Below are 13890 nucleotides of genomic sequence, written 5' to 3' on the forward strand. Positions count from 1 at the left end.
AATACTACTTCTATGATTGTTACCTAAGACTGTGACCTCTGTCTTGCTAGCAGTCTCCATGAACTCTCTTGCTGACTCTGCTGGAGGAAGCCATGATATATAAAGGTCTTTCACCAGAATACAAGTGCTGTTAGTTTCTACTGCTGCATAATCAATTTCTGTAAACACAGTAAATTAAAACTACATATATTTATTATCTCATAATTTTCACAGGTCAGAAGTCTGGGCAATGCTGAGCTGCATCCTCTGCTTGGAGCCTCACAAGGCTGCAGTCAAGGTGTTAGCCAGGGCTACAGTTTAATCTGAGGATCAGGTTCCTCTTCCAGTCTCCCTGGTTATTTGCAGAATTCAGTGCCTTGCAGTTGTAGGACGGAGGCCTTCATATCCTAGAGGCTTCCCACCATTCCCTGGCATGTGTCCCTCTCTGTAATAAAGCGGTTTGCTTCTTCAAAGCCAACAGCAGAGCATCTCCACTACTTTGCATTGCTCTGAGTTCTTCCATTTCTGACCTCTAGAGCCTCTCTGAAAGGGCTCACGTGATTATATCAGACCCATCTGGGATTATTTCCCTTTTGCTTCATGTTAACTTATTAGGAATTTTAATTACCTCTGCAGAAACTTTCACCTTTTCCATATAATGTAACCTAAGCAATAGAATGATGGTATTCCATCGTACTCACTGCTCCCACCCACGCTCGAGGGGAAAGGAATAGTCAGGGCAAGCATACTGGTTGACAGGAACTGTGGAGACCATCTTTGAATTCTGCCTACTACAACTGGCATGTGGTACTTAGAACTACGTGAGCTTTATTTCCACTTGATTCCTATAGCTTACATTTCCGTCAAGTACTGTTGCAATACTGTACTAATACTATAGTGGCAATAGCAAAATTAGAATCCCCCTCAATATAATATTTACACAGAAGACTATTTTGCAAGATTTCAAGATCACATCTACTCTAGACTAATACCCTTTTGTGTGAAACACAAGAATGGAGTTTCTTTTCCTCAAATGGGGCAATGGTCACTGTGATTGAAGAGGATGTTTTAGTCAGGAGCTAGAATGATGAAAATGAAGGTGGTCTGCTCCACTGAATGAGTAGTACCTGTGAGCACAGGAAAGCAATGTTTCTATTGGAGTAGACTCAACAGCTTTACCCTACTTATTCCCTGTGGCAGAGCACTGTGTGATGGAGCCAACATTGGTTATCACGGTCAATACTAGAGGCAGCTGGAGTGAGCAAGCCTGGCCATGTTTGGTTGTGCTATGGTGGTGAGCTGTGGCAGGTGAAACACTCCAGATCATACCACAGAATCTGCCATGTTTCTGTGCCACACTGTCTCCCTAAAGAAAAGAGTGGGAGGCAAAGGAATTTCAACAGTTTCTCCATGAAGACATTCTGTTTACACAGTGGCCCTGATATTTTCTTTCCTCAGAGGTAAATGAAGTTTGCATCTCTCAAAATTTTAAAAATAAACAGATGTTTTTTGGCCCCCATTCTGTCAACTGATAAAGAATTCCAAGTATCTCAAATTTCATTCATACTCACACACTTAAACAGTGGAACCGACCAGATATAGTTTATTAAAATATGTTCATTAAAAACAATTTTGACTCAGTTTTTAAAAATTGCAATTACATTAAAAACTGTTACAGTGTCATGAGATTACAAATATTGCCTTATGAAATTATAAAGAAGTTGTTTGGTAAAAACTATGAATGTCTTAATTTAAACTTCACATATAAAAATATATATTTTATTCCAACACTGAACAGTTAAGGCCACAACACTTGAAGGAGAGTTTGAGATACACTTATTTTGAAATTGCTCGTCAAAAATATTAGCATAAATAAATACCAAGACTGGTCATAATATTCAAATCAAATAAAACATATTATTAACTTATATCTTTAAAAGTTTGTTATCAGAAACTTTCTTTCAGAAGTCAAAATGTTTTTCAAGTATAAAATACAATGTGCTTGGTGACCACGGAAACATAAATATATATTTATAGTATTGTACAAGATTTTGATCTTCTCTCCATATTTGGGGGTGAAGTATCCTGATGGTTTTGCCCCATGTGGTTCTGGTTGGCATCTTTCTTATTGCCTTTAAAAGCTATTTGATCTCCTATTGGTTTTATCTCTGGGAGTGGCTCATTATTACTCTGCATACTTTTCTGACTCATCAATGACATCCTTTTAAAGAGGAAAATCTAGAAAAAAACCCACACACACAAAGAATTCATTTTAGTAAGTGAATAGTCACTTAATAGTACTTAGGGAGGTATAATTCTCAACTAGTCTTAACATTATTTCATCACATCTTTACGGGGCACCATGTGTACAAAGGTATGTTTCTCCGTCTCCATCAGCCTCCTCTTTTACCACTGACAACCATGATTCCTCCCTGAAACAAACCCTTTCAGGGTTTAATTTTCAACACTATCAGTGCCTTGGTAATATATTTTTTTTTCTTTAAAGAGCAAATTCAGCATTGTACTTTGTTGTGTTGTTAAGAGAAAAAAAAGATGAAAACTAGGATATTCTGGAAGTGAACATACCTCCCATTCCTGTAGATCAGAACTGGCAAAATGTTAGTGCTGCCCAATGATGACTTTGGGAGCCCCAAAAGCCTGAATAGGCAGGTGGATATATGGCTCTGCTGCTCAGGAGGCCAGGGCTATGAGTAGACAGGAAACATCCAGAAAGAAGAAGGTATATGCCATAACCCAGGGACTGCAGGCAAGTGGAAAGGAGAGCAGAAGAAAAGAGACTGAGGAAGAGCCAAGGGGGAGATGTAGGCAGAGGAAGAGGAGCTGGCACTGGGGAGAGAACTCTGTAGAAACAAGACCAGGAAAGAGAGGCACCTCAGCATTCAAGGGGGAACTGTATCAAGAAGGGAGTGCCCAACAGGGCACATACAGGAGAAATCCAGGATGATGATGATGGAAAAGTCCCATTGGATTTTAGCCCTTTGAGGATGTAGCCAGAGAGAAAATCGGATTCCGGAAGAGTGACAATCCATATGTCAGTTTTGACAAGATGCCAAAAACAAAAAATGGGTGAGGACTTGGCTCCTTTGGAAATCAAGATGATGCGAATAGAGCTGGCCTTTAGTCTTAAAGAATGCAGGGACTGAAGTGAAAAGTTGCAAACCAAGAAGTCAGAGTCTAGAAAAAGGGTCTGGGGACTAAAATGGGGAAACTTCTGTTTTGTTTCTGCTATCATAGAGAAATCCATATCTCAAAAAATTTGGCTACTACAAAATACCAAGAAATGCTGAATAAGTACAGAAAACATAATTTTATAATGTATAAGTTTCACAGAAAACAAAATGAAGGGAGATCCCTATGGGCCAAAAAATGAAGAGAGAGCAATGAGATGGAATTTACTGATCTCACAACTTAGGCTCATTTTGTGATGCATATCTGATCTCACAAAATGTGGAAAACTGGAACTGAGATCTGTCCACAAAATGGGGACCCTCTTAGAACTACGCCTTTAATGTAAGTCCACCTATAACACTGGGAGCTAACAAAATAACATGGCTCTCCTGGTCTAGGCTTGAGTGAAGGAGAACCGTATTTTCCTAATGAGAGGTTGGGGTTCCCATTTACTTATTAGTGTACGTGGGAAACCCCTAACTGGGAAATTAACTGAAAGTGGTCCTGCAATGCTAACATCCAGGGGAGCTAACAGAAACTAAGACAAATTCTCTATGGATAGATTTACCTTAATGGAAGCCAAAAAGGGGTTCCGCAAAAAATCCCAGTTGAACATGAACTCAATCTGAATTTCAGAACACATAAGGAAACAAAATAGTACTAGAAAGTCAACCAGAGCAACAAACAGATTTAGGTTCTTAAGTCTGACATTGGAATAACTAAATATACAATATAAAATTAATATGCTTAAATTGTTTAAAGGGTCATGATAAAAAACATAAGCACAAAACAAGATACTAATTTAAGGGAGAAGAAATGTGTGGGAAATATCAGAAAGGGAGACAGAACATAGAGACTCCTAACTCTGGGAAACAAACTAGGGGTGGTGGAAGGGGAGGAGGGCGGCGGGTGGGGGTGAATGGGTGACGGGCACTGAGGGGGGCACTTGACGGGATGAGCACTGGGTGTTATTCTGTATGTTGGCAAATTGAACACCAATAAAAAATAAATTATTAAAAAAATTAAATAATGATTGATTTGAAAAAGAATCAAAATAGAATTTCACATTTCAAAATGTGAAAAATATAATCACTGAAATAAAGAAACAATAGGTAGGTTGAAGATTAGTCTCAGCTGTAAAGAAACTATGGCATCAAAGAGCTCTGAAATATGAAAGCTCTGAAATTCCTTGAAATACTACTTAGATGTGGACAATGGGAAGGTAACATTAAAAGAGATGGATAACAGAATGAAATGTTTTGTTTTTGAAAAAAAGATTTTATTTATTTATTTGAGAGAGAGAAAGGGAGAGCATGAGCTAGGGGAGAGGCAGATGGAGAGGGAGGGGCACACTCCCCATTGAGTAGGGAGCCTGATGCAGGACTAGAATCCCAGGGTCCTGGGCTCATGATCCAAGCCGAATGCAGAAGATGTTTAACCGACTGAGCCACCCAGGTGCCCCAGAATGAAAAGTTCTATATCAGAATTCCAAAGAGGAGTGAGGAAATATTCAGATATATAATGGATGATAATTTTCTTAAACTGATAAATGACTTGAATTCTGAGATTCAAGAGTCATAACGAATTAGAAGAAAGTTAAAGCAAAAGAAATTCCCACCTAGGCATTTCAGAGTGAACTTAAAGTACATCAAAGATAAGTAATGTAAAAACCCAGCCAGGGAGAAAGGACATTAGATACAAAGTTAAAAGTAATTATACCAAAGCAAATTTCTTAACAGGAACAATGGGAGAAGATATCAAGAGAAAATAATTGTCAACCGGCCATACGAATTCATTTGTAAGTGAACAGAAACTGAAAAAGTTATTAACTACAAAATGAAATCTATGACAGGAACTTCCAAAGGATTTCTTCAGGGAGAAGAAAATGGATCCCAGGAAGGACACGGGAGATGTAAAATGGAATGGTGAGTAGGAAAATGGTATAACAAATAATGGTAACATTTGACTGGTGAGGCTAAAAAGTTAAAATACTGGATGCAATAACATGTAAAATGGGAAAAGAGGGGTGAGAGGAGAGAAAACTCTTCTAAGATCTTAGTATTATTTAGGGAAAAGACAGAAACATTAACTAGGTTTCAATTTTAGGTATGTATATTAAAAATTTTAAAGATAAAATCCAGCTTGTAGGCCATTTACAAGAGACTCATTTAAAACACAAGTAAAAGAATGAAAAAAGATGTATCAGATGAGTGCTAACCAAAGGAAAGCTAGTACAGCTCTATTAGTAACAGATAATCGTTAGCATTTTTTAGAGATAAGAATACAAATAGTAATATGATAGATTTAAATGTAACTGCATTAATGATCAATTCAATATAAGCGTATCAAAGAAATAGAAGAGTTAAATGCTCTAATAGCAGGGATTTTCAGATTAGATTAAAAAAGCAAAATCCATCTATATGTTGCCTAAATCAAATGCACTTCAAATATAAAATCACAAATGAGTTAAAAGTAAAAGGATGGAAAAAGATATAACAGGATAGCTCTAATCAAAAGAAAGCAAGGGTGGCTATATAATATCTGACCAAGTGGACCAGAGCAAATATTATCAGGGGTAAAGAAGTTATTTCATGATAAAGGAATCAATTAATTAAGAGAATATAACAATCCTACATGTTACATAACCTAATATCAGCTTTAAAACACATGAAACAAAAACTAATAGAAGTACAAGGAGAAATAAAAACTAATAGAAGTACAAGGAGAAATAGATAAATCCACAACTGTGTTTAGGGATTTTAATACCCCTCTGTCAATAATAGATATTATAAGTAGACAGGAAATCAGGAAGGATAGAAAATACATAAGCAATACTATCAACCAATTCAATGCAACTGACATTGATAGGACACTCCACCTAACAACAGCATGCTTCTCAACCTTCTCAAGTGCACATGAGACACTAACCAAGAAAGACCTGATTTGGGGCCATAAACAGGTTTTGATAAATTTAAAAGGACTCAAGTCATACTAAGTATGTTCTCCAATCACAATGTAATTAAATTAGAAATTATATCAGAAACCTCTATGGAAAATGCCCAAATACGTTGAAATTAAATAGCCCGTAAGCCAAAGAAGAAATCAGAGAATATTTTGAACTGAATGAAAATGAAAACACAACCTATCAAGTACTTCAGGGGGGAAATTTCTGGCACAAAAAGACCATATTAAGAAATAGGAAAAGTTTCAAATCAGTGACCTCAACTTCCATGTTAAGAAACTAGAGAAAGAAGCGTAAATTAACCCAAAAGAAAGTAGAAGACAGAAAATTATAAAGATTAGAGTGCACATAAAATATAAAACAATACAGAAACACTTGTTGAAACCAAAAACTATCTCTCTGAAAAGATCAATAAAGTTGATAAACTTCTAACCAGTTGATTAGGGAATAAAAAACAGAAGATATAAAATATATCTGACAAAATCTGTGTAAGACCTGTACACTAAAAACTACAAAACATTACTAAGAGAAATTTAAGACATCCATAAATGGAGAAGTATCTTCATGAGTTGGGAGACTTAATATTGTTAAGATGTCAATTCTTCGCAAATTCATCTGTAGGCTCCAAGGAATCTCAATAAAAATTTCAGCAGGCATTTTTTCAGGAATTGACAAACTGATTCTAAAATTTCATATAGAAATGCAAAGGGCCTAGAATAGCCAAGACAAGTTTGAAAAATAACAAAGTTGAAGGACTAACACTTCCTGATTTCAAGACTTATTATGAAGCTATAGTAATCAGCACAGTGTGGGACTGGCGCAAGATAAGCAGATCAAAGAAACAGAATACATATTACAGAAATATGCCCACACATGGAAAAGTTAACTGATTTCTGTGAAAACAATTCAGTAGAAAAAGTCTTTCTTCAACATATGGTGCTAGAATGATCAGATGTACATATGAAAAAAAGAAAAGAATGAACTTCAGTTCATACCCTCACCATATAAAAAATTAACTTGGAATACTACTCAGCAACAGAAAGGAATGAACTATTGACATGCACGTGGATGGATTTCAAAACAATTATGCTGAACAAAGGAAGCAAAACAAAAAGAGTACATAGTGTAGGATTTCATTTATATACAAATCTAGAACTTGCATCACACAAATAATGTATGATGATCAAAGGAAGATCAGGGGTTTGCTGAGGATGGCAGGGGGCATAGACAGGGGTCACAAAGAAGCACAAAGGACCCTCTGCCAATAATGGCACTGTTCACTCTCTTTTGATTATGGCTTCATAGGTGTATGCATACGTCAGAAGTAATCAAATTATATACTTTAAATATGTGTTGTTTAGTACATGTCAATTACGCCTCAATAAAACTCTTTTTCAAAAAGCAGAGGAGTCATTATTGGGTAGCCTGAGAGAGACTGTCTCAGGTTTTAGGCTTGGGAAAAACAGACAATGACGGGAGATCATATGTATAATCTACCTCCAGTTTTCCTCCTCACAATAGAGAATAAAGCTAACTGTGTAGTAGAAGTGAGTGTGCTTGTTTGTAGCTTGCAACCGTCAACAGAGCATGCCATCAGAGAAAAGGTAATAACTAAGAAAGGCAAGAATTCACAAGCATACTTTTTTGGTGGAGAAATTCTCATCTCAGCAACTTTTATTTATGGTAGTGAGAGTGCAAAGAAATCTATTGACTGTGAACTGGCATGGGGAACTATCCAGGGAGTCTGTCATGCTGCAGCTAGTTTCTGAGGGGAGGCACTGGATCTTTACCCTCTGTATCTGCAGCCTCTGGCCTTGTGCCTGACACATTAAGAGATAACCAATTAGTATATGCTAAGTAAATACATGAATAAACTAATTCTATAATGTAGAGAAATTATTTTTAATAGCTGAAAGTTTACTGCTTTTTTCCATTAGCTACCTTAGGTGGAAGCTAAGCCAATAACTCATTTGTCTTAGTGGCTAGCTGTGGATGCAAATAATCAGCAGTGGCTACAGTCTGGAAAAGTAGTATTTGATCATTTCTAGATATAACAATCACCTACCAAAAGATTTCTGCTGCCAGTTAAAGCCATAGGTTCCAACCTGTCTGTCTGAAACATTTAAAATCACCAAAACAAAATTCAGTGGTGAATTGTTTTGTAGATGCCAAGAGTACAATTTTTTCTTTTCCTTATCTTTGCGGTGTCTGTCTAAATACCCAGGGGGTAGGGGGATGGGAATGCAAAATCTCAAACATATGTTTCCTTTGATATGAATTAATGCATTATTTACTTTCCCAGCTTTAACAGCAGTTTGATTTGTTTGGCTTGGATGGTATAAATAGGTTAGACACACTGTAGATTAAAAAAGGTCATGTGGGGATCCCTGGGTGGCGCAGTGGTTTGGCGCCTGCCTTTGGCCCAGGGCCTGATCCTGGAGACCCGGGATCGAATCCCACGTCGGGCTCCCGGTGCATGGAGCCTGCTTCTCCCTCTGCCTGTGTCTCTGCCTCTCTCTCTCTCTGTGACTATCATAAATAAATAAAAAATTTTAAAAAAAATTAAAAAAAAAGGTCATGTGGTAATGACTGAAAAAAAATCTCACCTAAATCATCTATTTCCTTTTTAAAATATGCAGAATAATGGTATATTCTTTAAGTAGGAAATATATTTATTACTGCTTGGCTTTTAAAATATGATTTTCAATACTTTTTGTTTATTTTCTTTAACTGAGTACATGTGCATTTATTTACTGAAGTATATTTTTCCACTAGGTATAAATGAGAATTTAAGCAGAATCTAAGTTCAAGATTGAATTCTTCAGTCTGGCACCCACAGTCTGCTGTAGCCTGGCATCCTGGCCTGACCTCACCTTTGTCTCACCTACTGGTGCCAGCACTTAGGAGCAGGCCACTCTGCCTCTCGCATGGCGTTTCTCCCCCAGCTCAGCCCTCTCTTCTAGTCCTGTGTATCCAAATCCTCTCGTCTATGGGAAATGCCATGCTGAAGACTAGACAGCCTGAAAAAGTCCTGAAACTCCATCAGGGTGTTCTAGAATGTTTTCATTCGGTCTGAGGTGTGTTTTGCATATTTTCCTCTGCTGCTTCATTTTTCCTCTTAGGTTCTTTTGTCTCCTGACTCCTCTACTTTTCATCTCTGTCCCTCATATTTGATTTTCTTTTTCAAAGTCTTTTCCTGAGCTCTTATAATTGGAAAAAAGTCTTCACAGGATTGCTATGAAGTATAGGAGAGTATCTGTTAAATGTTCTTCTCTACTAGACAGAGAATCTGTTCCTAACACTTGATGACACACATAATTCTAAGAAGAAGAGTAATTCTGAAGGATCCTTTGAACCAGATCACAGCTATCTCTTGGGTATGATAATCTAAACATAAGGCAATTTTTGTAAGAATACTCACAAAGTAATTTTTAGTAAAAGATAACAATGGGGGGACCTATGCCAAAATTTTTACTTGAAATTTCTTAAGTAATTCTGAAAGGAATTTCAGAGTGGCAAAAGACAGGCTGTTTACTACTCTAAGGTCTGCTCCTGGTTTTACCTTCATCCTGTCCTCTTTCTTACCTCATGTTTTATAGTTCATTGTCGACCAAAAATATGTACTGAGCATTTACCATGTACTATATGTACCAGGGACTGTGCTACATGCTAAGGATTCCCTGGAAAGTAAAACAGAAAATAGTTTCTGTACCATAGAGCTGAAGGCCAGTGGTTGGAGAGAGTCATAAAGCAAATAAATGTACCTTTCACTATGCAATTGTCAATTATGATAAATACAAAGAAGGATTAGAAAAGGGTGTTATGTGAGAGAACAGTAAGGGGACATAATTGATCTAAGTGCAGCTGGTCACAAGAGGCCTCTATGTGTAAATGACTACTTTAAGCTGAAACCTGAAGGCTGAACAAGAATTAACAAGGCCTTTCATTGATCTTTTCTTCCACATTTCCTTCTAACACTTCTACCTGGAAATGTGCTCTCATGATTACAGAAAGTTCTCCTGCAAGTGGAAAGAGTAACTTCTAAGAAGAAACTTATCTACCAGACTGTTAACAACTCCGAAACAGGTATCCAGCAGGAGAGGTTGAAGTAGCATGTGGTCATGTTTCCTAAGTACAAACACCTTTAGTTTTGCGTTCATCCTATTTCTTGGTTTTGCCTTACTTTCTTCTAGACTCTTGTCATGATGATACTCTTAGAAGTTAAGCAAGAAAGTTCTTTTGTGTATCTTTTCCTGTAAATTGAATCAGCATGAATGGAATTATTGAAAGGAACATGCTATTAAATTCTGGCAGGGCAACCTGACTCCATCTAAAGTCCAGTAAATAAATAGCTATGTTAAAACGTGAAACATCTCTTGAAATTCTTTACATGGTTTGCGGCCATAAAAGCTCATATTGAGATAAATTATGTGGATCACTGTATAAAAAGTAAAAAGGAGCATTCAATATTTGGTCTTAACACTAAAATGAAATATAAATTTCACTTACCTTCTTTGATTTTTTCACATCTTTATTTGGTGTTGATTCACTATCATTCAGGACTTCTGAAGAACTGCTCTTTGCATGATAATGCATGTTTCCTACAATAGGATACATTCAGAAATATTTTTTCTAATTAATGTGAAAAAGAAAAGTCCCGATGCCCTCAGTGCAACTCTATCAACCTAGAATTATGGGGTAATACTAAAGACAGCATACCACTAGAGAAGTGGATAAGGTCTACACTGCATATTTCTTGGAAGGTTGAGGCAAAAAAGCCCAGAATGACCTGACTTGTGTTGTAGATGTTTGCATGACCAGTGCCCAAATACAAAGGTAATAGTGAGTATTAGGAAAGACTTCCATAAAATGTTATCTTTTTAAATTATCTTAGTAATAATTAAATTATTTGTACTCAAATGGTCATGTTACTTTTTGGTGTTCCAAATTGATCCACATGTTATATAAATGAATAGAAATCTTTGAAGTATACTCATGAAGCATATGCATTCTTTTAATTTTATATTATCAACTACTTAAAATCTTAATTTCTTTTTAACACTTTAGACTACATGCTAAGAATACTTAAAGACAATAAATATTTTAATATTTTGTTTAAAATATTCTAAGACTTACTACTCTCTGCAGAAGTTAGAAGGAAAAAAGTATTAAGGGAACTACTTACTCCTTCTGCCTAAGTTCAGAGGAGATATCCACTACTCTGAATGGTTATTTTTAATGAGGACACAGCAAAAAAGCACACTTTGATGTGATGCGGAAACACATATATTATGTGGAAACATAATATAGGGATTGTATAGGAAAAACCAGATGACCTGGCTATAGAAAATATAGGTCTCAAGGGTAATCACAGTCCTCTCTATTCTGTGGCACCTGTTCTCTACACCAACAGTTAGGCTTGGGAAAGGAGCTATCTTAAATGTCTACAATAAGATCAAAGACTCAGGTCTGAACTCTGGGGGAAATAATGGAATGGCCAGCTGTGGCTCCAGGCCAGCCTGGTCTTTAACAACAGGGTCTGGCAGTGCCCAACAGAGATATAAACTGAGATGTGGGACAAAAGCCCAACTTAATACTACTGGTTGAAAAGAAAAAAATGCAGTGCCATGAGTAATGTGAATATTTTATTTTATTTCATTATTTTATTTTATTTATTTATTTATTTTTAATTTTTTTTAGTAATGTGAATATTTTATATGAAGACACTGTGGTGGTGATTAGTGAGAACAAGTATGCCTGTGGCATGTATTTCATATCTTGTCATGAGGCTCGTGCAACAGTAAAAAGAAGAAAATACATGTGTTAGCTCTAATGCCTCAACTCCAGCACATGTGTGCATATGTATGCATGCATATATGTGTGCATGTTAAGGTTATCTGGATTTTTGAAGTTAAATGTGTTCATACCTTTTGGATTTTCATTGTATTCACAAATAGCTCGTTTCTCTTGTTTGGTTGTCTCGTCCTATAAATGATAAAGACACAATATAATAAAAAAACATAATGGTGATGGGCTAGAAAACATCATTTAGGTTTTAGGCAAGGGTTCTGGAGTCAGCCTCTAGCTAACAACATAAACATGTGACTACTGCTTAATTTTGCTGGGCCTTTTCCTCAGATGCCAAGTGATCACTAATGTCCCTTCTAGCTTAAAATTTTGTGATTCCAAAAAGTTGTATGATTCAAGAATTCTACTCAAAGAAGATTCATGAATGTTAGTTGGTATATGAATTAGTTCAGCATTTTACACTGTCAAAATGGAGTTTCAGGAATTTTGTGTTAAAGAATTTCCGGGACCACCCAAACTGGAACTCTTAAATATTCCTTATAAATCTTTCCCTCCCTCTGAAAGAAAACAGTAACTGCTAGAACATTTTTTTTCTCAGAGAGAGGAAGGAGTCTTGAGAAAGGAATTAAGGAAGAAAACGACCTTTTACAGCACAACCTCATTTTGTAAATTAAAAATACATGCACATGAAGCAATACACATTTTACAAGTGCACATTCAAATAAAAGGACAAGCAAGTGTCAGTGGTGTGGTTGTCTATGTTATGGTAAAAGGAGAACTATAAGGGAATCAATTTAAATAAAGAGGAGACTTGCACAGACCAATGATGCGAGTGATTCATCAATAAGAAGGTATGATTAAGTCAGTGCTCTCTGCAAAAGGTACAAAAACTGAAAATGAAAACGAATCAATATAGTGTCATTCGGTTTGGGTTACTAAATTCCACACCTATGAAATTCACTCAGAGCAGTGTTAGCAAATGAATGATTTCAAACCTACCAACTGTCTCCTAATAGTGTCACTCTCCGACAAAACTGCCAAATTGGAAGAGATGTTTTTGGCATTCCTAGATCCATGTTAAGGATGACTACCTCTTTCTCAGTGATATATCCTCCTTTTCCTCCTGTAATTCCTTTCTTCTACACCACATCTGCAGAGATCCAATCACAGCCTCTAACACTGCTGTGAATAGCTTTCACTTGTCCATATATGTATAAACACACACGTGTATATGCATGCATACACACCCCATTTCTGCCACAAGTATAGGGCTCCTGACTTTGTAATTTCATCGTTTCTCGGTTAATTTCTCAACAGTATATTACACTGGCCCATATTAGTTGATTTCCACTCAAGCAGGGGACAGAATGCTACCAAGAAGTGTGGAAAGGGTGTTAGAAACAAAGTGACTCTGATTCATAAATTTGCCAAAGCTTTTCCTACAGCACATGAACCGAGCTATTCAGAGAAGTATTTCTGCTCCCAAAGAAAGTTGGATTCTGCCCCCTGCAGAGACCATGGAATCCATATGCTTGCTCTTAGGCAGGATCTCAGGATTTAAGCACATATCATCATACCTTTCCAGTGGTGTCAATACCTTTTTAACAGAGTTGTCACTGGCCACATCTGCTGGAACATTCTTCTTGCTTTCCAGATCTTCATCAAGTTCCTCAGCCATATCCTCTGGTTCTTCATCTTCTGAAAACTCATGATCCTGTGTCAAAATTGATAAGCAGAGAAGAGGTAAGATTTTCTTTAAAAAAAAAAACACAGAGATTTGATATTGCAGTCATGAATTTATAGCATCTCAAAGAACACACAGAATATGAATTCAAATACCAAAGGCAAAGAAATAAAATACTGCATAACCTATCATGCGTATCAAGTTACTGTATTACCAAGGCTTTTATGCACATTGATCTATTTTAACATTTTCAACGACTAGGATTCCC

At 36.6% G+C, this 13890-nt stretch overlaps 1 protein-coding gene across 5 annotated transcripts in view; it reads right to left on the reverse strand.

Annotated features, from left to right (window-relative positions):
• RPGR (retinitis pigmentosa GTPase regulator) overlaps positions 1-13890 on the reverse strand; it is a 295685-nt gene that overhangs the window by 12157 nt on the left and 269638 nt on the right. For 3 of the 5 annotated variants that reach the window (XM_072744565.1, XM_072744566.1, XM_026012203.2), the window contains 4 exons: positions 13536-13652; positions 12058-12115; positions 10640-10731; positions 1558-2217 (listed from right to left, as the gene is read on the reverse strand). In XM_072744565.1, the coding sequence (XP_072600666.1) occupies positions 2011-2217; positions 10640-10731; positions 12058-12115; positions 13536-13652 (474 nt within the window). In that variant the 3' untranslated portion in view covers positions 1558-2010. Of the gene's footprint in view, positions 1-1557; positions 2218-9532; positions 10384-10639; positions 10732-12057; positions 12116-13535; positions 13653-13890 lie in introns of those variants that run through there. The other 2 variants (XM_072744564.1, XM_072744563.1) reach the window with 2 other exon arrangements.

Source organism: Vulpes vulpes, chromosome X, assembly GCF_048418805.1.
Source record: "Vulpes vulpes isolate BD-2025 chromosome X, VulVul3, whole genome shotgun sequence".
In the NCBI taxonomy this organism is placed as follows: Eukaryota; Metazoa; Chordata; class Mammalia; order Carnivora; family Canidae; genus Vulpes; species Vulpes vulpes.